General features: G+C 36.6%; 7 protein-coding genes, 2 long non-coding RNA genes and 1 pseudogene across 13 annotated transcripts in view; 2 read left to right on the forward strand and 8 right to left on the reverse strand.

Annotated features, from left to right (window-relative positions):
* Positions 1-26,217, forward strand: part of LOC139772484 (uncharacterized) — a 62,431-nt gene that overhangs the window by 19,986 nt on the left and 16,228 nt on the right. Inside the window, exons 2-4 of one of the 2 annotated variants that reach the window (XR_011718135.1) lie at positions 1,580-1,810; positions 1,903-2,041; positions 14,845-15,149. This is a non-coding gene — a long non-coding RNA (uncharacterized lncRNA). Of the gene's footprint in view, positions 1-1,579; positions 1,811-1,902; positions 2,042-14,844; positions 15,150-26,217 lie in introns of those variants that run through there. The other variant, XR_011718134.1, reaches the window with a different exon arrangement.
* Positions 19-2,264, reverse strand: LOC139772468 (odorant receptor 82a-like). Its single transcript, XM_071706197.1, has 5 exons — positions 1,313-2,264; positions 991-1,090; positions 784-894; positions 411-566; positions 19-200 (listed from the first exon to the last, which is right to left on the reverse strand). The coding sequence occupies exons 1-5, from the start codon at positions 2,116-2,118 to the stop codon at positions 150-152; spliced, it is 1,224 nt and encodes a 407-aa protein (XP_071562298.1). The 5' UTR covers positions 2,119-2,264; the 3' UTR covers positions 19-149.
* LOC139772456 (odorant receptor 82a-like) lies at positions 2,518-4,625 on the reverse strand. Its single transcript, XM_071706172.1, has 5 exons — positions 3,817-4,625; positions 3,570-3,669; positions 3,308-3,418; positions 2,988-3,143; positions 2,518-2,766 (listed from the first exon to the last, which is right to left on the reverse strand). Exons 1-5 carry the CDS (start codon positions 4,623-4,625, stop codon positions 2,707-2,709), a joined length of 1,236 nt encoding a protein of 411 aa, XP_071562273.1. The 3' UTR covers positions 2,518-2,706.
* LOC139772447 (odorant receptor 10-like) lies at positions 4,935-7,380 on the reverse strand. Its single transcript, XM_071706160.1, has 5 exons — positions 6,431-7,380; positions 6,167-6,266; positions 5,897-6,007; positions 5,579-5,734; positions 4,935-5,349 (listed from the first exon to the last, which is right to left on the reverse strand). The coding sequence occupies exons 1-5, from the start codon at positions 7,234-7,236 to the stop codon at positions 5,290-5,292; spliced, it is 1,233 nt and encodes a 410-aa protein (XP_071562261.1). The 5' UTR covers positions 7,237-7,380; the 3' UTR covers positions 4,935-5,289.
* On the reverse strand, positions 8,834-10,839 carry LOC139772382 (uncharacterized). 4 transcript variants are annotated; one of them, XM_071706060.1, is made up of 4 exons: positions 9,923-10,839; positions 9,729-9,828; positions 9,198-9,353; positions 8,853-8,940 (listed from the first exon to the last, which is right to left on the reverse strand). In XM_071706060.1, exons 1-4 carry the CDS (start codon positions 10,729-10,731, stop codon positions 8,890-8,892), a joined length of 1,116 nt encoding a protein of 371 aa, XP_071562161.1. In that variant the 5' UTR covers positions 10,732-10,839; the 3' UTR covers positions 8,853-8,889. The 4 variants fall into 4 exon arrangements, with proteins under 4 accessions (XP_071562154.1, XP_071562161.1, XP_071562173.1 ...); XM_071706053.1 differs by having other exon boundaries at positions 8,834-9,353; XM_071706072.1 differs by lacking the exon at positions 9,198-9,353 and having other exon boundaries at positions 8,858-8,940.
* On the reverse strand, positions 11,951-13,516 carry LOC139772417 (uncharacterized; annotated as a pseudogene).
* LOC139772438 (odorant receptor 10-like) lies at positions 13,614-15,600 on the reverse strand. Its single transcript, XM_071706131.1, has 5 exons — positions 14,762-15,600; positions 14,325-14,424; positions 14,096-14,206; positions 13,813-13,968; positions 13,614-13,726 (listed from the first exon to the last, which is right to left on the reverse strand). Exons 1-5 carry the CDS (start codon positions 15,583-15,585, stop codon positions 13,673-13,675), a joined length of 1,245 nt encoding a protein of 414 aa, XP_071562232.1. The 5' UTR covers positions 15,586-15,600; the 3' UTR covers positions 13,614-13,672.
* On the forward strand, positions 15,560-16,486 carry LOC139772503 (uncharacterized). The gene is made up of 2 exons (XR_011718145.1): positions 15,560-15,731; positions 15,838-16,486. It is a non-coding gene; the product is annotated as an uncharacterized lncRNA (long non-coding RNA).
* LOC139772475 (odorant receptor 10-like) lies at positions 17,066-19,149 on the reverse strand. The gene is made up of 5 exons (XM_071706207.1): positions 18,283-19,149; positions 17,879-17,978; positions 17,669-17,779; positions 17,410-17,565; positions 17,066-17,237 (listed from the first exon to the last, which is right to left on the reverse strand). Exons 1-5 carry the CDS (start codon positions 19,074-19,076, stop codon positions 17,184-17,186), a joined length of 1,215 nt encoding a protein of 404 aa, XP_071562308.1. The 5' UTR covers positions 19,077-19,149; the 3' UTR covers positions 17,066-17,183.
* Positions 20,114-23,359, reverse strand: LOC139772441 (odorant receptor 4-like). The gene is made up of 5 exons (XM_071706146.1): positions 21,361-23,359; positions 21,032-21,185; positions 20,853-20,963; positions 20,459-20,614; positions 20,114-20,379 (listed from the first exon to the last, which is right to left on the reverse strand). The coding sequence occupies exons 1-5, from the start codon at positions 22,176-22,178 to the stop codon at positions 20,326-20,328; spliced, it is 1,293 nt and encodes a 430-aa protein (XP_071562247.1). The 5' UTR covers positions 22,179-23,359; the 3' UTR covers positions 20,114-20,325.

Consider the following 26,217-nt stretch of genomic DNA (forward strand, 5'->3'; position numbering starts at 1 on the left):
ATAATATTATCGTATTAATATATGTATTTACAGTTCATTTATTAAATATATTTCTTCTATTTCTCTATTATATCACATTTGTTCTATACAAAATATATTTACGATATACACATTTGCTAATTTAACGTGCGGCTCACGTGGCGGGAGTCTCATGTCATTGTTCTTAATATATTTAGATATACCACAGAAGTCTTAATTACCTGAAACAACAACGTCTTCCTTCCTATTTACGATATGATTAATCACATTTCGAGAATTGAAGCATTAAAACATTTTAATATGTAAATATCACTTACAAGATTATAAACGAAGAGAAATGTGGAGGAAAATTTCATAATAATTCGTTTAAAAAATGTATTAAATTTTTATTAGTAAAATGTCGTTATAAATATTATATACGTTTTACTTACATCACCAAAAGTTGCGATAGACAAGTGAAATAATTTTCCAGCGGTAATCTTGATAACATTACTCGATCGCGCTATTATCAAAACGAGACCGAGAGCAGTTTTATGCGGCAATTTATACCAATTAGTCATATATGCCTTTTCACCGACATTTTTGCACTAATAAATAAATTAATATATTCTAAAGTTTTTTACAAAAGGATTTTTTTATATTGTTAAAAATTTAGAAAGAAATTAAGAAACGTCACAAAATACAAAACTCAAATGATTTATGATCAATGATCAATTTGTCAAACACAGGATAATTAAATTGCAATATTTTTAAATATAATAAATTGAATGTTTTTAAGTATTAATCGTAATTTCGAGGAATTACCTGTTCCGTGAGAATCTCGCCGATGAAACAAAATATAAAAATATTGAAAGCCATAGATATGTATACAATAATAAACGATGTTATTCTCGCTGCATCAAAATCACTCCAATTCTGAAAAATCAAAAATTACACTTAACATTTCATAGACAAAGAAGTTGCAAAGTGTTACTGATAACACTTATTCACCTGTTCAAGTCTTTAGCATACCGTAATAGAATAATATGCAAGTAAACACATATTCATCGTGCATCCCACCAATTCCACGAGACAGATATTTTGCATGATACTCTCCATGCGCGATATAAAACTGAAAGATTTACATGAAGACCCAACTATTTTTTTTTTTACATTCAATATAAAGAAAACATTTGTTTGAATTTATTGGATTATTATCTACCTATACATATTTCTCGTACAAAAAAGATTAGAAATATCTCATTATAAACTAACGGAAATATTTAATTCGTGATCAAATTGTGTCTCGTACGGGAAAATGCACAAACACGATTGAATTTCGATACATAAATACCTGAGCACTCTTAAATGATGCTCCACAATCGTGGCCAGCTTCTGTTCGGCAAAGTCATTTCCCTTGTCCTCATCTTCGACGAGATCGTTCAACCACGAGAACAGCATGCTTAGCTGGCCGTAAGCGTGCATCGCGAAAACCGCCGCGAGGCTGCAAGCGCCCACCGTAATCGAATTCACTATAAAACACGACAGCAATTCCACAGCCAGCATGATCTCGTTCGCGGGGCTGAATCTCGTGTCGATGAACTTGCTATATATCGGACAGGTCATCGGATGCGTCGACGTAGTTTCATTGCCGATGATGATGGTCATGGATGTCATCGCTTTGGCCACGGTGAACAGGAACGTCCCGCTTTGCATGAACACCGCGCAGAAACCGGCGATGAAGCGACCGATCTTCGCGTATCGCAGCATCACGTCCTGATCGTCGATCTTACGCACCAGCCGCCAGTCCGTCTCCATGTGTTGCACGCATTCGCGAATGTCGTCGCCGCGCGTAAGAAGCAGCCAATAGTTAATCGTGCCCATGATCCAGTGGCTCAGCGGGCCCATCACGCTCAACTTTATCTGAACGTCTTTCTCTTCCAGCGACACGTACAACATGCACGGTATCATGACGACCGCTATGAGGGACGAGCAAGCAAGTACTTGCGCTTGCAGGGAGACCCTCTCCACCGTCGACATGCTCGCACGTGGCCAAGCTGCGATCGGCATCAGAAACCAACGTGTAAGTTGAAGACTGTAATCGTTATTGCTTCTGTATGTGAATTTGATGCTCGCTAGTACATGTTCGGAGTACGTCATGATTGCTACGCGGAGACGCACGATGCACTGACTATACGGCGAACGGTGCACTGACTAGAGCTACGTTCAAACGAGCGCGTGCGCGAATCTTTAGAGCGGTTTAATGAACGGGCGGGGTGATACGGTGATACATGTGCTTCTGGACAGAGACGCGTGCACATCTGATCGATAATTGCTAGTCGTGGAAATATAGCGTTGACCGTTTGGGTAGAAAGAATGCACGGAATTCATGGAAAGATAAAGGATAGCGCAGTATTGTTTCTCTCTATCAAAATTTTTTTTGCTATTGTGTGTAAATATGTGAATTACGGTATGTAAAATATTTGCATTGGATCTTATTTAGTCAGGTATTTATGTCACACTCATGACTTGATATATGTATATTTGATTTTTGTTTATATTAAACATTAATATTTCTAATTTTGAGAAAGATCTGTCTTGGATGACATGTAACTTTATTATATTTTTGAATAACGTAATTATAAAAATTGTGCTCAATGAAATTTCTATTTATTAAGTATTTTTGCTATCATATACTATCCAGTTCTATACAAAAAATATTTCTTACATTTTTTAATTTAATATAGTTCACGCAGATGTTGACATTGTTCGCAACATATTCAAATATACCACGGAAGTTTTAATTACCTGAAAAAGCAACGTCTTCCTTCCTATTTACGATATAAATTAAAAGTCCGGAAAATTTCAAGAGATCAGTCAAAATAATATATAAACTTAAACAAAGAAGCAACCGGTGCTTACAGGAATATTATTGATAATAATTTTAATGAATAATTATAAAGTATATAGAATATATATCAAAATTTTTATTAATGCAGTTATCGTTATAAATGTAACACATTACTTACATCACCGAAAGTTGCGATAGATAACTGAAATAATTTTCCAGCAGTCATCTTGATAACGTTACTCGATCGTGCTATCACCAAAATAAGTCCAAGAGCAGTTTTGTGTGGCAATTCATACCAATTTATCATATACGCTTTTTCGCCGACACTCCTGCACTAATAAATTTAAACTTAATTTTTTATTCATGTCCAGAAACGTGAAAATATTAAAGATCAGATCGAATATTTAAAGAAAGATTACAAAATGCGATTAAATACGAATATTCACTTTCTCGAATATATCTTGGATATTAATTATCTATATCAATTCCAGCTATTACCTGTTCTGTGAGAATCTCACCGATGTAACAAAATATAAAAATATTGAAAGCCATAGACAGGTATATAATGACATATGACGTTGTCTTTGCCGCATCAAATGAGTCCAAATTCTGTAAAACGAAAGTTTCGATTAGATAATGAAAAATTGATCTTTTTTTTATATTCACTATATTGAAGAATACTGAAGTTTGAAATTCTATAAATAACAAAATTATAGAATGCAGTTATATCACATATTCACCTTTCACGTTTTTAGCGTACCGTAATAAAATAATATGCAAGTAAACACATATTCATCGTACATCCCAGCAATTCCACGAGACAGATATTTCGCATAATGGTTTCCATACGCGATATAAAACTGAAAACCATATTTGCGACTGTAATATATTTTTTCTCGTATTTATAAAAAGTAGAACGAGCTTATGTGGAACCGTTAAATGTAAATGTACGTTATTCATGTGAACGTTGTTTTAATGATGTAATCTTCGATACTGAAACGAAATACCTCAACACCCTTAAGTGATGCTCCACGATAACAGCCAGCCTTTGCTCAACGTATTTGTTCTCCCTATCTTCGTCTACGACGAGTTCGTTTAACCACGAAAACAGCATGTTCAGCTGACCATACGCGTGCATCGCGAAGACAGCGTCGAGGCTGCAAGCGCCCACCGTAACAGAGTTCACTATAAAACACGATAGCCACTCCACGCCCACCATAATTTCGTTCGCGGGGCTGAATCTCGTGTCGATGAATTTGGTGTAAATTGGACAAGTCATCGGATGCATCGAGACGGTTTCGTTGCCGATGATGACGATAGTGGTCGACAGCGATTTCGCGACAGCGAACAATAATGTGCCGCTCTGCATGAACAACGCGCAGAATCCGGCGACGAAGCGGCCGATCTTGGCTTGTCGCATCATTATTTGACGATCCTCGATCTTTCGAACGAGCCGCCAGTCCGTCTCCATGTGCAGCACGCACTCGCGGATGTCGTCGCCGCGCGCGAGGAGCAAACAGTAGTTGATCATGCCCATGATCCAGTGGCTCAGCGGACCCATTACGCTTACTTTGATCTCAAAATCTTTCTCTTCCAGCGACACGTATAACACACACGGCACCATGACGATCGCTATTAAGGACGCGCACGTTAAAATGTGCATATGCGAGGGGAGCTTTTCCACCCTCGTGGCCGTGCTCATTCGCGGCCAAGCACCAATCGGTAAGAGAAACCAACGAGCCAGTTGAAGGCTATAATTGTTATCGCTTCTATAGGGAAGCTCGATGCCCCTTGTCACATGGTAAGAATACGTCATGATTGTGTCGCGGAGACGTACGATGCACTGACTACGGCGAACGGTGCACTGACTAGAGCTACGTTCAAATGAGCGCGTGCGCAAATCTTTAGAGCGGTTTAATGAACGGGCAGGGTGATGTATGTGCTTCCGGACAGAGACGCATGCACATCTGATCGATAATTGCTAGTCGTGGAAATATAGCGTTGACCGTTTGGGAAAGAATGTACGGAAACCGTCATGGAAAGATAAAGGGTGGTGCAGTATTGTTTTAATCAAAAAAATTTTTTACTATTGTGTGTAAATACGTGAATTATGGTACGTTTGGAGAAAAGCATTGAATCTCTCATTTAATTAGGTATTATTTATGTCATACTCATGATTAGATATATTTGATCTTTGTTGATATTAAATATTAATTTTTAATTTGAGGAAAACTGTCTTGGATGACATGTAACTTTACTGTACTTTCAAATAACGTAATTATATAAATTGTATTGTGTGTGCTCGACGTAACTTCTATTTATTAAGCATTTTTACTATACTATTTTACATATATATACTATCTACATTTATACTACACATATTTATATGTATATACTAGTATTTTACATATACTATCAGTTTTATATTTAATATATATTTCTTCAAAATATATTTCTTACTTTTTCTAATTTAATATAGTTCACGCAGAGGTTGACATAGTTCGTAACATATTCAAATATACCACGGAAGTCTTAATTACCTGAAACAGCAATGTCTTCCTTCCTATTTACGACATAAATTAAAAGTCCGGAAAATTTTAAAAATTAGTAAAAATAAGTTTAAAATAATATATAAATTTAAACGGAAAAATGCAACCAGTATACGAATATTTTTAATAATGCAGTTAATGAATATTTATAAAGTATATAGAATATATATAAAATTTTTATTAATGCAGTTGTTATAAATGTAACATATATATTACTTACATCACCGAAAGTTGCGATAGACAAATGAAATAATTTTCCAGCAGTCATCTTGATAACGTTACTCGATCGTGCTATCACCAAAATAAGTCCAAGGGCAGTTTCGTGCGGTAATTCGTACCAATCGATCATATACGCTTTTTCGCCAACATTCTTGCACTAAGAAATTTGAACTTAATCTTTTTATTGATGTCCAGAAATATAAAAAATATTTAAAGAAATATTACAAGATGCGGAAGTTATAAATAACGAAATAAATATCCACTTTCTCGAATATATCTTAAATATTAATTTATCTTTAACTCGGTTTCTAGCTATTACCTGTTCTGTGAGAATCTCACCGATGTAACAAAATACCAAAATGTTGAAAGCCACAGACAGGTATATAAGGACATATGACATTGCCTTCGCTGCATCAAACGAGTCCAAATTCTGTAAAACGAAAGTTTAAGTTTAAGTTTCGATTAGATAACGAAGAATTGATCTTTGTTGGTATTTACTATATTGAAGAATACTGAAGTTTGATATTCTATAAATAAAAGTATAGAATGCAATTATATCACATATTCACCTTTCACGTTTTTAGCGTACCGTAATAAAATAATATGCAAGTAAACACATATTCATCGTACATCCCAGCAATTCCACGAGACAGATATTTCGCATAATGGTTTCTATACGCGATATAAAACTGAAACGCATATATGCGACTATAATATGTGTGATATATTTTTTCTCGTATATTTATAGAAAAACGAGCTTATGTGGAATTGTTTTAAATATAAATATACGTTACTCATGTGAACATTATTTTAATATGATAAAAATGCAATTTTTGATACTAAAACGAGATACCTGAGCACTCTTAAATGATGCTCCACGATAACGGCCAGCCTTTGCTTGGCGCATTTGTTTCCCTTATCTTCGTCTACGAGTTTGTTCAACCACGAAAATAGCACGTTCAGCTGACCACACGCGTGCATCGCGAAGACAGCGTCGAGGCTGCAAGCGCCCACGTTAACAGAGTTCACTGTAAAAGTTGACAGTAATTCCACAACCACCATAATCTCGTTCGCGGGGCTGAATCTCGTGTCGATGAATTTGGTGTAAATTGGACAGGTCATCGAATGAAATGAGACGGTTTCGTTGCCGACAATGACGATAGTGGTTGACAGCGATTTCGCGATAGCGAAGAGAAATGTGCCGCTCTGCATGAACACCGCGCAGAATCCGGCGATGAAGCGACCGATCTTGGCTTGTCGCAACATTATTTGACGATCCTCGATCTTTCGAACGAGCCGCCAGTCCGTCTCCATGTGCAGCATGCACTCGCGGATGTCGTCGCCGCGCGCGAGGAGCAAACAATAATTGATCATGCCCATGATCCAGTGGCTCAGCGGACCTATTAGGCTTATTTTGATCTCGGCATCTTTCTCCTCTAGCGTCACGTATAACAGAAACGGCACCGTGACGATCGCTATTAAGAATGCGCATGCGAAAATGTGCATGTGCGAGGGGATCCTCTCCACCCTCGTCGCCGTGTTCTTTTGCGGCCAAGCACCAATCGGTAACAGAAACCAACGAATTAGTTGAAGACTGTAATTATAATCGTTTTTGTAGGGAAGCTCGATGCCCCTTGTCACATGGTGAGAATACGTCATGATCGCTTCGCGGTGGCGCACAATGTACTGACCTCGGCGAACACCTGCTGGAGCTGTGTTCGAACGAGCGCCTGCGCGAATCGATTGGTGAACGGACAGAGCGACAGGGTGATGTATTTTGTTAGAGAGACGCTTGCACGTCTAATCGATAATTGATTCTCGTCTGTTGTGAGCGCACAACGTATAATTGTACTTGGCAACACCGAGGGCCGGATTACTTGGTAATCCGACCCTAGCGGCAAGAGTCGAAGCTAACACCCGCCGAAAATCTGACGATTGCATCGGATGATCGGTCGTCCGATGCAATCCGACACGGGAACCCGGAGCGTTCAACTCCGGGACAACCGAAAACGCTGACGCACAGGTCAGCACAAGGCGCTGACCGCGGAAGGCTAGAGCTACCTCGGTTAGCAACGGCACGCGACTACGACAGGATAAATACCGCCGAATGGAACGATCGGCGGGTCAGTCATAAATCAGAAACGGAACAAGTACGTGCGTCAACATACCGATTATAATAACTCGTTAAGAACTTCAATCGTTTACGGGAATATAACGCGATTATGAAACTGAAATAAAAGGAACATTTGTAAATTTGGGCAAGACAAATATATTTAAACTGATTATTTTATACATCGCGACGAGTTTGTTTCTTCGATCCGGAATCTCCGAATCCTGTGCCGGAACTATCCCGGTTACGGCACAACACGTCGAAGTGTCGCGTTGATTCTTTCTTGTGCAAAATGCGTTTGAAAGTGTTAAAATGCTTTGGCGACATTAAAAAATACTACATCTATACTATAAAATACTATAACTAAGAAATAATTTCTAGTCTTATATGCTCGAAGTCGCGGAGGTCCGTGGCCACGCGCCTATCGGCTTCAGGAACCACCGATTCAGCTGCACACTGTGATCGTGGAGATCTTTAGCTACCGACCGACACATGGTGACTACGCGATGTCACAACGGCTACTAATCGACTATTAGGCTGCGTTCGGGGAGAGCACTATTAGCGTTATTGCATAATTCTATCTTTATCGCTCATCAGGTGTAAAACAAAGATAGAATAAGCAAATAGCGCTAACAGCGCGCTCCCCGAACGCAGCCTTTGAGGCGGCCTTCCTAGACGCTGTGGTGTCCTGCGCGAGGGAAAAAGATAGTCCACCGCGAAGGAGATCCGATCGATCGACCGGTGTCATAGAACTCATTGCTTGGATAACATTGTGCGAATATGTCTCTATATGAGCCCGCGAGTATCAATCATTTGTCATACGTGACGTATGAGACATTTTTTTATCGTAGAAAAGAAAATATGTCGTAACGGAGAACCGAAATTTTACGCTGACCGGTAGTGCAACTTGTTGCATTGATTGTTCCCGGCGTCGCGATGTGTGTGTTGAAAGGAAAGCTATAAATAAAATAAAATGACAAAACAGCAATTTTAATATTCTGTGAACTTTGAGATACATATAGCGAGTGAGTATTTATACGTTCTTTATATGTACTTTAATTCTTTGTACACTATGATAATTTCGATAATTTTTGTCAGAATTATATTATTATTAATAATAAGAAAAGTGGCATTACTAATAGCTTTAAAATAGTTTCCTCTTGCTTGGATATTTAATTGACGCCTATTTTTCACGTAATATGTTACATTATAGTACGAAGTATATTCAGATATGCCGCAGATGTTTTAATCACCTAGAATAAAGAAACAACGGACGAAATAAAATAAATTCTATAAGATTAATTATTATTATGTTAATAATTCTATAAGATATAAATTTTTTTTATATATAATCTTTTTTTGAAGCTTTGTTAAGTTAAATTATTTTACGTGTATAAAGTGAAAGATTTATAATATGCGCACTATAGCAAAAATACAATAAAGAATACAGGAAATAACGAAACTTTATTTTTGGATAAAAATGTTCGATGTTGCCGAAATGTATACTTACATCACCAAATGTCATTAAAGAGAGTTGAATCAATTTTCCAGCAGTAATTTTAATCACAACACCGGATCTCGATATTATCAGCACCATACCAAGGGCAGTTTTATGAGGTAAAAGGTACCAATTAGTGAAGTAAGCCATTTCGCCAACCTTTTTACACTGCAGTTAATTTTATGAATATTACGAGAATATTTTTGTGGATCGATTGAATAATATTTTTAATATTTTTATTACAACATAAATATAAATAACAATCGAAACAAGCAGTTTCGTGGTTTGCTTGCACGCATTACCTGCTCCGTGATTATTTCACCGATGTAACAAAATATAAAGATATTAAAAGATAATGATATGAACACAAGACCGTATGTTGTTATAGTCTTCGTGTTTCTTGCATTCCATTCCTGAAATTGCAAAACCGAGTGCCACAAAAAGAAAAGAAAAATGTTAAAAAAGAAAGGTGTCATGTAAAAAAGTGTGCATTTTTATTTCAAAGAAAAAAAAAGGATATATCCAGTCATATTTTTATCATACCTTAATAGTACAGAAGCCGAGCAGGCACAAATTTATCGTGCATCCAAATAATTCCACCAGGCATATTTGATTCATAATTTTTTCGAAGCGTGATATAAAACTAGAAATACCATAATTATTTTAATTTTCAATATATTTAGTACATATCGTAAGTCTTGCAAATTCCTTATAAACTGAATTAGGCGATACCTTACTTTAGCACACGTAGATGATGCTCGACTATGTTCGCCAGTTTGCGCTCGGCGGTCTGCTTCTCCTTTCTGTCGTCGATCAGCTCGTTCAGCCACGTGTAGAGCACGGCGAATTGGCCGCACACGTGCATCGCGAAAACCGCGGCGAGACTGCACGCACCTACGGTGATGGAATTAGCTATGAAACCAGACAGGAATTGTATCATCAGCACGATCTCGTTCGCCGGATCGCGGCTGGTGTCCAGTAGCTTGCTGTAGAACGGACAAGGGAGCCGTCGCGCCGAGATAGTCTCGTTGCCGATCACGAAGATCATCGGCGTTAAACTGTTCACCACACTGTACGAGAACACACCGCAGTGCATGAAAACGGCGCAAAATCCAGCCACGGAACGGCCGAATTTGGCGTATCGGAGCATCGCTCCGCGATCCACGTTTCTGCTCACCGCGCACCAATCGCTCTCCATGTGCTCGATGCAACGACGTATGTCCTTGCTGCGCCACAGCAGGGAGGTATAATTCATTCCGCTCATAATCCAGTGGCTCACGGGACCCACCGAATTCATCTTAGTCAAGAGATCCTGCTCCTCGAAATAGAAGTACAGCATGCAAGGCACAACCGTGAAAGCTATGAGGGCGTAGCATGTTATCTGGATGATTCGCGACAGGAGTCTCTCGGTGATCGTGGTAGCGCGCGACTCCGGCCAGGCACCGATCGGTTTCAAAAACCAGCGATTCAGCTGAAGGCTATAATCGTGTTCGTCACGGCGATACAGAGCTGAAGTCGGCTTATCGGATTCGGGTGCGATCGTCATGATCGTTCTTTCGAAGCGCGCAAGTCACTGACCGCCCTCCCGTTATGCCGTTTTTCAGTGGAAGCGGAGAAAGTCAATGTGGCGATTGCGCAGATCTTCATTCAGAGTATTCTATACGTGGAAGAGGCGGGAGACAGTCTGCTAATCGATAATCGCTACTTGTTGCACCGCCAGTTGCAAGTAAAGACATGTAGATAACATGCGAATTGTGACGTGTGCAGTACAGTTTCGCAAGTGATAAATTAAGTATAAAATCGTATACTATTTAACTTGCATAATATTTATAATTTGTAAAATTAATTTATTCTGTTGAGCAGAGGAAAAATTATTTTTCTTAATACGAATTAAAGTAAAGATTGATAAAAAAGTTGAATGAGAAGATTGACAAGTCGCAACATTATAAAAATCTACTATTTAAAATGCATATTATGCACAATGTTTACATGTATAATATACAGAGTAATAATTTTGTGCAAAATATTTATTATAATAGATATTATTTAAGACTCACATTCTATTGTATAATATTTACATAGTTAAAGTTCTAAGCATATTCAACTATGCCACAGAAGTTTTAATTATTTAAATTAATTTAAAAAACTTAATTTGCATATAACTTGTAATATATAAACACCGTTTTTTTTTTTTTCGAATACTTATATCACCGAAAGTTGAGTGATTAATCTATGAAATATTTTGCAGTAATTTTGATAACTATGCTCGATCGAAAATTATTAAAATCGGATTGAGCATAATTTTACCGGTATTAATTTGTCATATAAGCTACTTCATCAACTTTTTTACATTGTCGTGATTTAAGATTCAATTTCTTGAATCAAGATGTCGTTCACTATCAAACCGGTTAATTTCACAAGGCATACTTGACACATAATTATCTCCATGCACCAAAAAAACCTTAAACTGATGCACTCAACAGTAATTGCATGCATTACATTCGATAACATTCAATGTTTCTATCCAATATATCTTATAGTGAAAATAATTATTATTCTAGAGAGCTTTTATAGACAAAATATTACGCTTCTAAGAATACATTTAAAATTATTTTAATATAACATTAATAACATTATTAATATTATAATTAATATTATTATAATATTTAATGTAATATATTAATAACAGTAAAATATTAATAACAGTAAAATAACAGTTTACAAGAAAGTAATTTTAAATAAATTTAGTTAAATGATTATTTAGATTCGATTATTCTATTATTATCTTACAGATATTCAAAAGTTCAAGTGTGCACAATGATAAATTATACAGCCATCTTGCCTGAATAATCGTAAATGACGCTCCACGAGATTCATCAGTTTTCTCTGAATGACGTCGCGTTGTTTTTCCTCATCAAGTTCGGCGCGACATCAATACCAAGCAGACCACACGAATGCATCGCGAATACTGCGGCTAGACCACACGCACCAACCTCGTGGTGTTATTTACCACGAGGGACGAGAGGCAGTGAAGCGTGAATACGACCTCGTACACCGGGGTAAACCTGGTGTCCACGAGCTTGTTGAAAGACGAACATGGTAATCAACCTATCGCAACCATTTCGTTGCTAATTATCACGAGTATCAGTGTTTCCCTCTCCACGTTATAAGAAAAGATACCACGCATAATGAGCGCACAAACGTCATCTATAACGCCCATTCTTGCATCCGTCCGTTTCTCACCATCATTTCTTGATCGCCCTCTCCCCTCGTCACTCGCCAATCGGCCTCCATATGTTCGATAGATTTATAAGGTATCTGCCCCTTTTGATACAACAGCGAATAATAATTTATATCACCCACGAGCCAGTGACTCGTGGTGACGATCTTCAGTTTTAAACGGACATTTTTCTTTTCGAAAAGAATGTACAGTATAGAAGGTATCACAGTGAGACCTATCAAGGAACGTTAATCTCAGAATTTTTGATATAATTTTCTCAACTGCCGAACTCGTGAATAATTCTGGCCAAACACCCGTCAAGATCCAACGGTTCAATTCAAGACTGTAATCGTTATTTCGGTCCTCTCACGAGTCCAAAATAGCTGTAAATACCTATTTTAGACTCGTGGGAGGAACGCATTGTACTTAATCCGCGGCAGGCACGTCAAATACTAGTCTTTACTACTGACCGTATGTCTCGATGGTAAGCAGTATATAGTTACGGCAGTGTATGCGCGGACATATAGCTTATTTCCTGAGAGAAAATACATTGCTGTGTCGGCTGACTGTGCATAATTGATATTTATAGTACCGCAACTTGTTGCATATAGAAGCTCAGCGTAATGTGCGGTATACGAGCAATAAAGGTAGAAAATGATTGAACAAGTGCCGTCAGTTATAAGTCACGTAAACACGATGAATTTTTCATTCGTGAAATATAGTTCTTTACGTTACAAGATATATGTCTTTCGTTCTGCATACGGGAAGATCGTATGCTTTATTTGACGTTTTGCTCTAAATTGTTTTATTAAGAATTCTATTCTATTTCATTTGATATGCTCTTGAGAGCATCAAATGAAATAGAAGCGAAACAAATAATTATAAGCACGCTTTAAGTTGAGTAGGTATTAATAGAAAAAATACGAAACAAAGACGAGCTTGTTAAGTGTATATTGTTTTTTTAAATAATTATGAATATGTAAGAGTAATAGAGGATTTATATATGCGATAGACTGCGCATATTTAGACAGAGAGAATTTACATATACGACAAATTAAACGTATTTAGGACATAGAAGATGTGATAGATTTTTAGATAAGTGTTAATTTAATACATCGCATCCTTTTCTCTTTATTTCCATGCAAAGTTGGATGACTAATTGACATGTATCTTCCAAAGTTCAATCTTATCATTTATTGTTCGAATATTATTATTTATTGCAAATACAATTCATCAATATAAATAATCTATACACTATGAAAAATTTTTAAGAAGTTAGTTTACGTAACATATTCAAATAGGCAACCGACGTCTTAATCACCTGTTTGTTTAATGAACAATTTATAAATTAATTTTATAAATTATTATATTATATAGGATTTACAATTAATTCATATTAGTACTTACATCACCGAAACTGCTTATCGATAAATCGATGATATTTCCAGCAGTAAGTTTGGCCGATGAATTGGACATTGCGATCATTAATATAACAGCGAGAGCTTTCCTTCCCGCTAGACGATGCCAATCGATCATGTACGATATTTCACTAATCCTCTTGCACTGTATATATTTACAAGATTAATTTATTAATTTATTAAATATATTACACATTACCTTACATTTGTAGCAATAAAAATTATTTCGTAAAATCGCGTATATTTTAATATTTGATAGTGAGAAATTATACCTGCTCGGCGACAAGTTCACCTATATAACAAAATAGGAAGATATTGAAGGTGAAAGATATAAGCAGAATAATGTATGTTACGTAAGTTGCGAAATCGCCGGTCTCCCATTCCTGCAATTTGAAAATTCTTATTTTCGGAAACACATATTCTGCATAGCATCGATCGTATTCTGATATTACTGCAGAATAGCGTGCTCTGCCGTACGTACATTTTGCACGATATGCCTACCATGATAACGTAATATCCAAGAAAACACAAGTTTAGCGTACATCCTACAATTTCCACGAGAGATATTTCGTGCAATACTTTTTCCGTTAACGATATAAAACTGCAAAACATTACACGTATGGTTGGACATATAGGAATCAGTCATAAAATTGCAGATAAGAAAACAATATATAATTTTCACAATTCTTTTTTGTGCGAATTATTTTGCTAATAAAACTTTTTTAAGAATTTTGAGTATATAACACAGGTATGGTCAATTTCGAGCTCCGGAGTCACGACACCTCTTTCACGACACATCCAACGGAGGAGCCCCTTTCCCTCGCTCTTCGCGGATGGAAAGGGAGAAGTGTCGTAGCAGCTCCGAAGCTCGAAGTTGACCATGCCTGATACAACACATTTAAGAAAGATAATTATTATTTCCTAGATAGCAAACTTACCGCAAAATTCGCACATGTTCTTGCACAATTATCGCCAGCCTCTTGTCCACGTTGTTACAAAAATCCTCTCGCCCATCCACTAGATGCACGATCCACTGTACGAGAACCTCCAAACGGCCGCAAGCGTGTATCGCTAAAACGACAGTCAAACAACAGGCGGCGGCTGTGACGGCTTGCGTAACGAAACCCGCTACGCACTGTATCCAAAAGAAAATCTCACTAATCGGACTGTGACGCGTGTCGACGATCGCCCTAGCGACCGGATACACCAGTGGCTGATACGTCATGTTACTGTCCACCTCCGTAATCTTGCCCGCGCTGATCGGCATGGCGATGTGATAGAACGCGGCACTGCCGTACGTGAAGATCGTGCAGATCATCACGAGACGACGGGCGAACTCCGCGTTCCTGACCATGATCGCGCGATCACCGCGATGCCGCGTGTTCATCCAGTCGCTTTTGACGTGCTCGACGCACACGCGGATATCTCTTCCGTGAAAGATCATCGAGATGTACTTCAGGAAAACCATCAGGCAGAAGCTCAGCGGCCCGGTGAACTTCAAGGTGCTGTACGTGTCCTCGACTTCGAGCGCGACGAATAAGGCGCACGGGACGAAGAGGAAGGTGACGAGACCGATGCAAATTACGTTCATCAGCACGTGCGCGTATCTGTTTAGCGGAGAGGTGGATTCGAGTGATCTCGGCCAGGCGCCGATTGACTTCAGTATCCAACGGGTCTGCTGGATGCTCAGTCGCACGTATTTCTCATGATCGTACGCGATCGCGACCGGACTTGACTTCTGAATAGACGGTGATCCGCGCATCGTGAAAGCACGGAAGCTCAGGTAGTACTGAAAGGATTGAAGGACGGATAGCGTCGAGCGCTTGCGCGCTCGACTTCCAAGGGAAGAGCGATCAAACGATCAGTCATGTCATGAAGTTGAAGGGTGCATTTTATATTGACTTTTACGTGAGTTCTATGTAAGAGGGGATTCACCTCTTCCTCTTCCTTGTATGATATAGTTGTCACTGTTCCGTGAATTATGTGCGTAAAACTTGTATTCTCTTCCCCATAGATATCTTCCGCGAAGCAGTCGGGATGTCATTGATATAAGAATCGCGATGTGATTCTCCTTTTCAAGAATTCTTCCTTAGAGTATTATAAAATGTTGCAATGTTTTCTATATTGATTATTTATATCTGTGTACTAAGTAGAATATAACATCGTTGTGCTTGCTTTTTTATTCTACTTGAAAGTATATAATTTTATAACTCTTACAATGTGTAAATAAATTAATCGTGTGTTAAATAAATTTGGAAATAATTTTCTAATGTATAATAAAAATATGATCATGCTCTAAAAATTCATTAGAGAATTCAATTGTAAATAGTATAAGTAGAAGAAACTTAGAGAGAGATAAGATATTAAAGAAGTATTACATTTTAAAATAAACGCCAAACTTAATGCACATATTTTTTATTTATTAAATTTGCATTTATTTCTTATTTTTCTTACTCTTTATTTTGACGCGACACTGGATGACTAATTGATTTTATGAAATTGCTAGTCCTTTTTTTTACTATATATTACTCTCTGTATAAATGTAATAAAGTTATAACGTTATTTGTACATTTCGAATTTCTAAGTAGTTAATGTACGTAACATATTTAAGCAGGCAACCGATGTATTAACCACCTGTTTAGATAAACGACACATAATCGTCATACGATTCGTAAACAAATTTGATAAACAACGTTTTACTTACATCGTCAAAAGTACTAAGGGACAGTTCGATAAAATTCGCGACGGTAAGCTTGACGGATGAATTTGACATGGTGTTGATCAGTATGAGAGCGAGACCCTTTTTTCCTCGTAGACGACGTAGACGATGCCAATCAATCATGTACGATACCTCATCGATTTTTTTGCACTAGCAAGGGGATTGTTTTTTTCATCAAACATATTTATTATATGAAATATCAAATATACTGCATTTTAAAAATTAATTATATATATATATATATATATACATATATATATATATAAGATTATTGTAGGTACATTAAAATGATGCATTATAAGATTCATACATTTAAAAAAATGCATTTGTATAGAGATTTAACGTCAAAAGTGCGAAAATACTTGAAGAAGTGAGAACAATACCGAAACTTGGTGAGTTTAGCTATAGAATGCCACAAACCGCATATCTCTATCTAAAATAGTATGTCAGTTATAACGTTTTGTAATCAGGGAAAAACTTTATGAACATCCTGTATTATTACTTATATATTTGCACGTTCATATGTGAATTAGATTTATATTATATTTATGTATAAAACAGTTCATACACGAGAAATATTATATATTTTATAATATCTATTATAGAGAAAATACAAATACTCGTATTTCGTCATATACAATTTACATAGTCAAAGTTCGAAGCATGTTCAAGTATGCGACAGATGTTTTAATTACCTAAAATGTTTAATATTAATATTAATTTTAATAAGTTGTTATTATTTAAAATAAATTTATACATAATAATTATACATTTATACTTTTTGCGTATACTTCAGTAATAGAAAATACACTAAATTTATTTTATTATAATTTTAGAAGTTATATTTATAATTTTCATAATACTCACAACACCGAAAGTCTGGATAGACATATGAAATATCTTTCCTGCCGTGATTTTGATAACAACTCTTGATCGTAAGATTATTAAAATGAGATCGAGAACAATTTTATGCGGCAATTCATACCAATCTGTCATATAAGCTACTTCACCAACTTTTTTACACTATCACGAAATTAAAAATCCGTTAATCCAAGCACAAATAATATTTTAATCATTACAGACAGACTAATAAAAAAAAGCTTTTAGAGATAAAATATTACTTTACCTGATCCGTTACGAGTTCGCCAATGAAGCAAAATATGAAGATATTAAACATCATCGATGTCAGTACCATGACATATGTTATTATAGTGTTTATACTCTCTTCATGCCATTCCTGAAAAGACACATAAAGTGATAGAGCGTTTAAAATTAAAATAGGAAATAACGATAGGCGATCTGTTATATATTCACCTTTCTCAAATATTTAGCATACCGTAATGGTGTAATATCCTAGCATGCATAAGTTGAACGTACACCCGACTAATTCCACAAAACATATCTGGCGCATAATTGCCTCCAATTGTGAAAGAAACCTGTAATCGACACACCCAGCATAGCCGCGACGTTAAAGCTACTCAACATTTTTATCCGATTATCCTACAGCCGCGATAGTTGCAATTCTGCAAATATGTCATATTTAGAAAAAGCATTATAAAATAATATATCCAACGTGTTATAGTTTCCTGGCACTTTTTAAAAGCAAGCAAAAATTACGTTTTACGAGAAAAGTTTTACATGAGATCGTCTAAAAAGGCCAGTAAAAATTCATAAAATACAACTGTGTATCATTTCTGGATAATCAAAGTCGATCTGCGCGTAATCTTTTAAGATTCTTACCTCAACGCTCGCAGATGGTGCTCCACGATGTTCGCCAGTCTCAACTGGAGGAGATCTTGCTCTTCCGTGACGATATCCTCGAGACGTAGCATCACTACGTTGAGCTGGCCGGAAGCGTGCATCGCGAAAACGGCGGCGAGACCGCACGCGCCGATCGTAATGTTGTTCACCACGATAGTCGAGAGGCACTGCAACGCGAGCACGACCTCGTACACCGGGCTAAGTCTGGTGTCCACGAATTTGTTGAAAGACGGACACGGTAGGCGACCCGTCTCGATCGTCTCGTTGCCGATCACCACGGCTATCCGCGACATCCCCCTCGCTATATTGTAACAAATAACACCACCCTGCATGATGAGCGCGCAAACACCCGCTATAGCGCGTCCCACTCTCGCGTTTCTCAGCATCAATTTCCGATCGTGTCCTCTCTTCGCCATCCGCCAATCGGTCTCCATATGCTCTACAGACGTGCGTATCCGATCGTTTTGGCGCAGGAGAGAACAGTAATTGATTCCGCCCATGAGAAGATGGCTCGTAGGCCCTATAGCCTTGAGTTTCAGGCGGAAATCCTTCTCTTCAAATAATATATATAATATAGAAGGTACCACGGTAAAAGCTATTAAAGAGTGACACGTTAATCGTAGGATATTCATCAGGATATTCCTGGTCATCGAATTCGTCTTTAATTCCGGCCAAGCGCCGATCGATCTCAGAAACCAACGATTAAACTGCAAACTATAATCATTATCTCGCCTGTAAACGTCCACGGTGGTTTCTCTAGAAGCTCGCTTCATAGTCGATTCACGGAAGGCGCGCTAGGTACTGATCACTACTACTGGCTGCGTTTCTCAACGAAGCAGTGGTTGTGCCAGCGCCTGCGCGGACACGCGTGGAGAGAGAACAAATTATTGCACCGTCCGGCTGAGACGGAACGTAATCGATATCTATAGTTACTTGTTGCACACGAAATCGCAGTGTGTTATATACGAGAACATCTAAAACACTATTCGTGAGATAGCTCGGTCGACAAATGCAATCAAGTTTGCAGCTATTATTCCCTTTTGTTTAACGAATAGTATTCTTAATGTTAATTGTATTAGATGAAAGGGCGACGTTCTTTGTTCTTGACACTTTAGCCATCAGAAATTATATCTTGTCCGTTACATATATCGTAGTATAATATCGTTATTAATAAGATAAAACACGAAATGAGATATATTAGTATGTGTATAATGGCATTATTAAGGAATAAAAATGTGCTTTTTTATTAATGCGACAAGAATCAACTATATCACTACATCAGTTAGTAATAATTTACATTTTATTTGTTATCGGAAATTTTCATGCCATGTCTATCTAGTTTGTGTTATGTCGCTACCGTTCTGACACTGACTATATATTTAAATAGCAAACGCTATTTTCATCACCTGAAGTGGTTATAATTGATAGATCTGAACAATCTTTGCGTATTTTTTACTGTAATAACATTTCTAGGTCTCCGTAAGCTCCCTATGTATTAGAATGATACAAAAATTGTTAATAATAAATATTACAACGTAATAACTATTAAATAGTTAAAAATAAAAGTAGCAAGATTTGAAGAAAATTTATGGAAGTCTGCAGATGTAAGCCTGCATTGAAATTTTATTATCTACAGAAAAATGTTAATATAAAAGTTATCGGATAAACTTACATCTCCAAAAGTCGCAATAAATAGTTGAACCATTTTTTCGGTGGTTATCTTAATAACGGTTTTCGATCTGGAGATTATTAGAACCAAATCACACAGAAAATACACACGGAAAATATTATTAGGCTACCAAGATCCGAGTTTGAATTGTAAATGGTAAGTTTATTCTATATTGATTGCATATCATCAGTTTTTTTCACATAATATAGATAAATTAAACTTCTTTTTTCATCAAATATGATAATAAATACTATTTCTCCTTCTTAAAACCATTTCTCTGTTGATACATATCAAATAATTAATTGATTTGCAATCAGTGGTTGCATTAATCATTTTTACCCTTTGAACAAGTTTTATATATTTAATGTACGCAGCATGTTAAAATAGGCGACTGATGTCTTAATCACCTACAAGTTGGATGAACAACACGTAAGTCATTTGCTGTTCGCAAATAGATACGATAGATATTGACATCGCGTTACTCACGTCGCCGAAGGTACTGAAGGACAATTCGAAGAGATTTCCGGCGGTAAGTTTGATCGACGCATTGGACATAGCGATCATCAACACGACATCGAGGCCTTTTCTTCCTGATAAACGATACCAATCGATCATGTACGATACCTCGCCGATCTTCTTGCACTGTTTGCAGAATTTTTATTAATGAATTTTACTTATTTTTTAATATAAAACATAACTATGCATACGTCGCTAATAATTGCTTTCTAAAAGAAATTCTAAATTTTTTAAATTTTATTATTATAATAGAAATATAACACTCCTGCTATTATAAAAGTATACCATGAAGAGAAATGTGCTTGCAAGATTTGCCATTAAATTTACCTAACAAAGGAATGTTACGTCTATTAGGACTTTTTACCTTTTCGGCAACAAGTTCGCCGATGTAACAAAATATAAAAATATTGAACGTAAAAGATAGAAGCAGGACAATATATGTTATATAACTTGTAGTCTCTTTACTCTCCCATTCCTGGAAAGTAAAGATTCCTGTATTCGAGGCTCCATTGTAAATCGTACACGTTGCTCTCGCGACATTGCTTCGAAATAGCAATGCGCTTTGCATGGTACATACATTTTGTACGATATGCATACCATGAGAGTATAATATCCAAGAAGACACATGCTTACTGTACACTGTACAACTTCCACGACAGATATTTCGCGCAGTATCTTGTCCGTTAGTGCTATAAAACTGAAAAATAACGGACATATTATCGCGCAAAAATATTTTAAAGGAAAAGTAGGATTTTATAAAATGTTCCTAAACAATTTAAAATTAAATTGAAATGCTACACAAAGATACACATATATGTTGAATGTTGAATGCGCGATGAAGCATCGACGATGCTCGTCGGAAAGTGACTCACCGTAAAACTCGAATGTGCTGCTCCACGATCATCGCCAATCTCTCATCCATGTTATCACACAAATCTTTCCGTCCGTTCAGCAAGTGCTCGATCCACCGTATTAGGATTTCCATACGGCCGTAGGCGTGCATCGCGAACACGGCGGCCAAGCTACATCCAGTGGCGGTGATGGAGTGCGCGAGGAAACCCGACAAGCATTGCACCCAGAAGAAAATCTCACTGACAGGACTGTATCGTACGTCGACGATTGCTCTGGCGACCGGATACACTAATGGCCGATACGTCAGGTTTCCGTCACTCTCTGTAATCTTGCCGACACTGAACGGCAGAGCGAGATAGAAGAAGACGGCACCGCCGTACATGAAGAACGCGCAGATCGCTACGAGGCGTCGGCCGAATTTCGCGCTCCTAATCATGATGGTCCGATCACCGTAATGTCGAGTATTTATCCAGTCGCTCTCGATATGCTCGATACCCCTGCGAATGTCTTTCTCGTGGAAGATCAGCGAGGAGTACTTCACGACGGCCAGTACGCAGAAACTCAGCGCTCCAGAAAGTTTCAAGATAATGTATGAGTCATTCATTTCGAGTACTATGCAGACGACGGCAGGTATGACGAGGAAGCTGATTAAACTGGTGCAAATCACGTTCAACAGCCTGTACGCGTATCTCTCTGTCCATGAGATTGTGGATTTCGGCCACGCACCGATTAGCTCCAGCATCCATCGATTCAGCTGGAGGCTCAGCTGCAGATCTTTCTTGTGATCGTAAACGGTCGCGACTGGATTTGCCTTCTCTGTGATGATGGTTTCATGCATTGTTGAGTCGGTGAAAGCTCGATGATTACTGACAGGATTGTGCAAGAGCTCGAGTGCGGAAAGTCAAATGCGGCTGCGCTATTCCGCGCGCACTTCCCTTCTAGGAAAGGGGCGATCGAGCGATCGGCAGGAAACGAAGGGTAAACTTTGTAGTCGCGTTTTTTTCTAACTTCCGTGAAAGGGTTCAAGGTTTCCTCGTGTGGTACACTGCACATTTTCCGTTCATGAATTATTCTGTTCATGAACGGAAGAGATCTACGTTCTTCGTAGATATATTTTCTACGACTTAGACAGTAAACGTTTTTTCCTTGCGCAAAGTAGCACACGATGTTATACGTGGATGAATACGATTTCGCATATATGTACATGTATATTATGTAATACTTAAAAGTGACTCGCATGGAAACATATATTATTACTGTACGTATTTAATTGAGAGAAATGCTTTATTCTATCTTAAGATATGTCGTCCAAACTAAAGAAATTATTTTATAATGAAGCAAAATTGTTCTTATATCATCAAAATAAAAATTTTGTAATATATTTTATGAAATAATATTGGGAAATATTTTATGTCGCTTTGTATCGAAATATGAGTCCTTTTATATTGACCAGGTGGTCAAGCAGTACGAGAAGCTCGAGTATGACCAGACAAATGTATAATGACGAGGGTCTCCCTTTTTGTAAAAACAGAATATGTGCCGCGTTTGCGTGTCATCAAAGAAGAAAACCGTCGTGCGACGTAAAGTACAATGCGATTTTCTAAAGTTTACATTTACGAGTTAGAAATGATATTGCGCGCGCCAAGTGATTTGTGCTGCATATAGTTACGTAAGCCATGTACGGAAAATGTTACACATATATACAAATATACACATGCATTATCTTGACAGTTAAAGAATCTGTTATAACGTCGCGAATGCGCTGTTCTGCGCGACTTTCCTGCTAGGAAAAGGGCGATCGAGCGATCGGCGGGATACGAAGGGTAAACTTTATAGTCGCGTTTTTTAACTTCCATGAAAGGGTTCAAGGTTTCCTCGTGTGGTACTGCACGTGTCTGTTTATGAATTATGAACGGAGCGGTTTATATTTTTCGCAAAAATATCTTCCGCAATTTCTCGAGACGGATCGCAAGTGTTTCTTTCGTACATAAGGTACTGTTCCACATTACTTACATTGCATTGGAAAGATACGATTTTCTATACGTATACATGTATATTACATAATACTTATACACAAGGCATATAAAATAAATAATTTTATTTTAATATGTTTTTAAATGCACAGAAAATGCTTTGTATTTTATGATATATGTTCCATCTAATTTACACAAATCGTACTTCCTCAAGTTGTAATTTCGTTTATAGCATATTTAAATAGGCATGTTTAAATAGATGATTTTATAATCTTTTTTTAAGATAATTGCGTTATTATAATATTTGTGTGTAACTGAAAGTATTTATTTTGATTGCAATCAGATTTTTTATTTTATCGCATGTTTTTGTTTTCTTGTAAAAAACTTGCATTTTCGTAGTTCAAATACTATTAATATAAAATACAAAATTCTAATTTTCTTTTTATAATGTGGATGTATAGTACTTACATCACTGAAGCTGCTGATAGACCAATTATATGTCCAGCAATAAGCCTGCCAGTTGAGATGATGGCAAGGCTCTTTTTTCGAAAGTCGGTGCCTCATGTACTTTTATGGTCTATCACAAGATTTCTGGTACAGAGATGTTTATCACAAAAAATGTTTTAAATTGTCCTGTAGTATTATATATTTTTGTCGGAAGATTTTCTATAACATAAAATAATGTTAAAGAAAATAACAGTCATATCTGTTCCATTAAAAGTTTGCCTATGTAATAAAATATGATTATGTTGAACGTAAGTGAAATGAGAAATATCAGATGTGTTAAGCTATTACTTTCAAGTTGTTTAAAATCTCATTTCAAAAAAATATATATATATAATTTGTGACTGACAAATAAATAACAGCAAAAAAGAATTATATATTTCTGATATATTATATAGCATATAGGATATATGAACTTATTACACATATTAAAAATTAAATAGATGTAAATATATCATTATATAATAGTTCAAGAAAATATATATTCAAGGTATATCTTACAATCCAAGAATAATTTTACTTTGTTTTCCTGAATTTAAGATTTAATAAATGGATATTTAATCGATCTCAAAATATATCACAAGCAAAACTCGCCGGTACTCATGAAACACTTTTAAACGTCCATGTAAAAATATGTAAAGCACTTACAATATTAGGTTGAAGAACAGAAATTATTCTGAGGAATCTTCTAAAAAATCTCGTTTATTTCTTCGGGATTTCTCGAGATTTCTCTTCTTCAGATTCAGCCGAATACAATCCCAATGTGTGCATGATATAACTAATGTTGTTTTCTATCCAGTTGGAATTCCGTAAATTAATCTGTTTGATAATGACATACATACGAACGAAATGAGAAAAAAACATTCTCCATAAATTCTCCCTAGATTACTTGTTCGCGAAGCGGTTGCACGATCGTAACTGATGAGAGTACGATGAACTCAGTTTTCATTATGCAAGCTGTCGCGTCTTTGTCACCGCGCACGGTGGTTCTGTCGCAGCACAATTAAAAGTTTGATACGAAAGATAGCGTGCGCGCAATTTTTTGCCGATAGGAGATAATTACAGGGTAGAATCGATTCATACGGGACAGTTTTTTAGCAAGACAGTACGAACAGTCTGTCTTGAGTTAGGTCATAGGTCATAAATCGTGGATTATATTAAATTAACAAAACTATGCGAATTGTTAATTAAGTCAATGATTAATATATCTTGCAGTATTTAATCCTAAAAATTAGAAATTTAGAGTAAATGTAAAATATGCCAAAAATTTATTATTTACTCTACTCAATTTCCTACGAAACGTCTTAAAACGAAAAGGAAACGTAAGATTAAAACAAGAAGTATTGATTATGTAATTTTAATCCACTCCTTTCGAGGGTAGTGTCAATTACAGATAATTAATAGATTACAGGTTACTATCGAGTACTATAATTACAGACAATTCGAGTACTATATTCCTATAATAGTCATTTCATCAAAATCATGTGCGTTTCGGGTTTACGGATGACAGATGGTCAGGTGGGACCAGAAGCTCGAGCATGACTGGACAGATGTATGTGATAATGGATGGTCTTTCTTTCTACGGGAAGAGTAGTGTGTGCGCCACGCTTGCGTGCACAAAACGTCTGCGCATAATGACGGGGTTACGCGAAAGAGAATAGACGAATTTTACATGCCAAATTATCGATTAAATACAATGTTGCCAAGGACTGCTGTGCGATGCATGGCACATACATCACTTCGTAAAATTTAAAATTATAAGCCAGAAAGTGTAAAGTCAGGTAATTTCCGGCATATTGCTATATGTAAGCAGAATGTCATACAAGTAAAATGTTATAATTTTTATATAACATATTATCTAACAATTATTGCAACCCGTTACATATGCAAGTTTGTTTTAATTACAAACTACAAACGCGATAATAATATAATACAAAATTATACAAAATTCTAATATTTTAGATTGCACTTTGCATGATTTTATATCGCGTATAATGATGTGTGCAGCTCCAAGACATAGTCTAGTAGAAAAAATGATGAAAATCTCTTTTTTTTATAGCAAATATTGCAATAATATAAAATAATAATAAATATGTTAATTTCCTATTTATTAAAATCACATTCATTTCTCCCTTTTTCCTTGATACGTATCGGATAACTAATTGAAATTTATTTGCAATCAGTGGTTGTATTAATCATTTTTATACTTCAAACATATTTTAAGTAGTTAATGTACGCAGCATGTTCAAGTAGGTAACCGGCATCTTAACCAATCTATTAATTGGCTGAAGGATGTGTAAATTATGCTATTCACAAAGAGATACGATAGACATTGCATTACTTACGTCGAAAGTATTCTGCAGAGACAACTCAAAGAGATTTCCGGTGGTAAGTTTGATC

This window comes from Temnothorax nylanderi, unplaced genomic scaffold, assembly GCF_030848795.1.
Source record: "Temnothorax nylanderi isolate EJ_2023f unplaced genomic scaffold, tnyl_v1.0 TNYL_tig0003_pilon, whole genome shotgun sequence".
Lineage (NCBI taxonomy): Eukaryota > Metazoa > Arthropoda > Insecta > Hymenoptera > Formicidae > Temnothorax > Temnothorax nylanderi.

Excerpts from the sequence above, each read along its gene's own strand:
- LOC139772468 (XM_071706197.1), bottom strand. The coding sequence starts at position 2,118 with ATGACGTACTCCGAACATGTACTAGCGAGCATCAAATTCACATACAGA. Across the intron at positions 895-990 it reads TTGCATATTATTCTATTACG|AATTGGAGTGATTTTGATGC; the intron begins GTATGCTAAAGA and ends TTGATTTTTCAG. Across the intron at positions 201-410 it reads CTATCGCAACTTTTGGTGAT|GTAATTAAGACTTCTGTGGT; the intron begins GTAAGTAAAACG and ends TTGTTGTTTCAG.
- LOC139772456 (XM_071706172.1), bottom strand. The coding sequence starts at position 4,625 with ATGACGTATTCTTACCATGTGACAAGGGGCATCGAGCTTCCCTATAGA. Across the intron at positions 3,670-3,816 it reads CATCACTTAAGGGTGTTGAG|TTTTATATCGCGTATGGAAA; the intron begins GTATTTCGTTTC and ends TATGGTTTTCAG. Across the intron at positions 2,767-2,987 it reads CTATCGCAACTTTCGGTGAT|GTAATTAAAACTTCCGTGGT; the intron begins GTAAGTAATGTG and ends TTGCTTTTTCAG.
- LOC139772447 (XM_071706160.1), bottom strand. The coding sequence starts at position 7,236 with ATGACGTATTCTCACCATGTGACAAGGGGCATCGAGCTTCCCTACAAA. Across the intron at positions 6,267-6,430 it reads CATCATTTAAGAGTGCTCAG|TTTTATATCGCGTATAGAAA; the intron begins GTATCTCGTTTT and ends TATGCGTTTCAG. Across the intron at positions 5,350-5,578 it reads CTATCGCAACTTTCGGTGAT|GTAATTAAGACTTCCGTGGT; the intron begins GTAAGTAATATA and ends TTGCTGTTTCAG.
- LOC139772382 (XM_071706053.1), bottom strand. The coding sequence starts at position 10,731 with ATGACGATCGCACCCGAATCCGATAAGCCGACTTCAGCTCTGTATCGC. Across the intron at positions 9,829-9,922 it reads CATCATCTACGTGTGCTAAA|TTTTATATCACGCTTCGAAA; the intron begins GTAAGGTATCGC and ends TGGTATTTCTAG. Across the intron at positions 9,354-9,728 it reads TCGGCTTCTGTACTATTAAG|TGTAAAAAGGTTGGCGAAAT; the intron begins GTATGATAAAAA and ends AATTAACTGCAG.
- LOC139772438 (XM_071706131.1), bottom strand. The coding sequence starts at position 15,585 with ATGCGCGGATCACCGTCTATTCAGAAGTCAAGTCCGGTCGCGATCGCG. Across the intron at positions 14,425-14,761 it reads GAACATGTGCGAATTTTGCG|TTTTATATCGTTAACGGAAA; the intron begins GTAAGTTTGCTA and ends AATGTTTTGCAG. Across the intron at positions 13,969-14,095 it reads GTGAACTTGTCGCCGAGCAG|TGCAAGAGGATTAGTGAAAT; the intron begins GTATAATTTCTC and ends AAATATATACAG.
- LOC139772475 (XM_071706207.1), bottom strand. The coding sequence starts at position 19,076 with ATGAAGCGAGCTTCTAGAGAAACCACCGTGGACGTTTACAGGCGAGAT. Across the intron at positions 17,780-17,878 it reads TAGGATATTACACCATTACG|GAATGGCATGAAGAGAGTAT; the intron begins GTATGCTAAATA and ends GTGTCTTTTCAG. Across the intron at positions 17,566-17,668 it reads GCGAACTCGTAACGGATCAG|TGTAAAAAAGTTGGTGAAGT; the intron begins GTAAAGTAATAT and ends ATTTCGTGATAG.
- LOC139772441 (XM_071706146.1), bottom strand. The coding sequence starts at position 22,178 with ATGCATGAAACCATCATCACAGAGAAGGCAAATCCAGTCGCGACCGTT. Across the intron at positions 21,186-21,360 it reads CAGCACATTCGAGTTTTACG|TTTTATAGCACTAACGGACA; the intron begins GTGAGTCACTTT and ends GTTATTTTTCAG. Across the intron at positions 20,964-21,031 it reads AAGCGCATTGCTATTTCGAA|GAATGGGAGAGTAAAGAGAC; the intron begins GCAATGTCGCGA and ends TTTACTTTCCAG.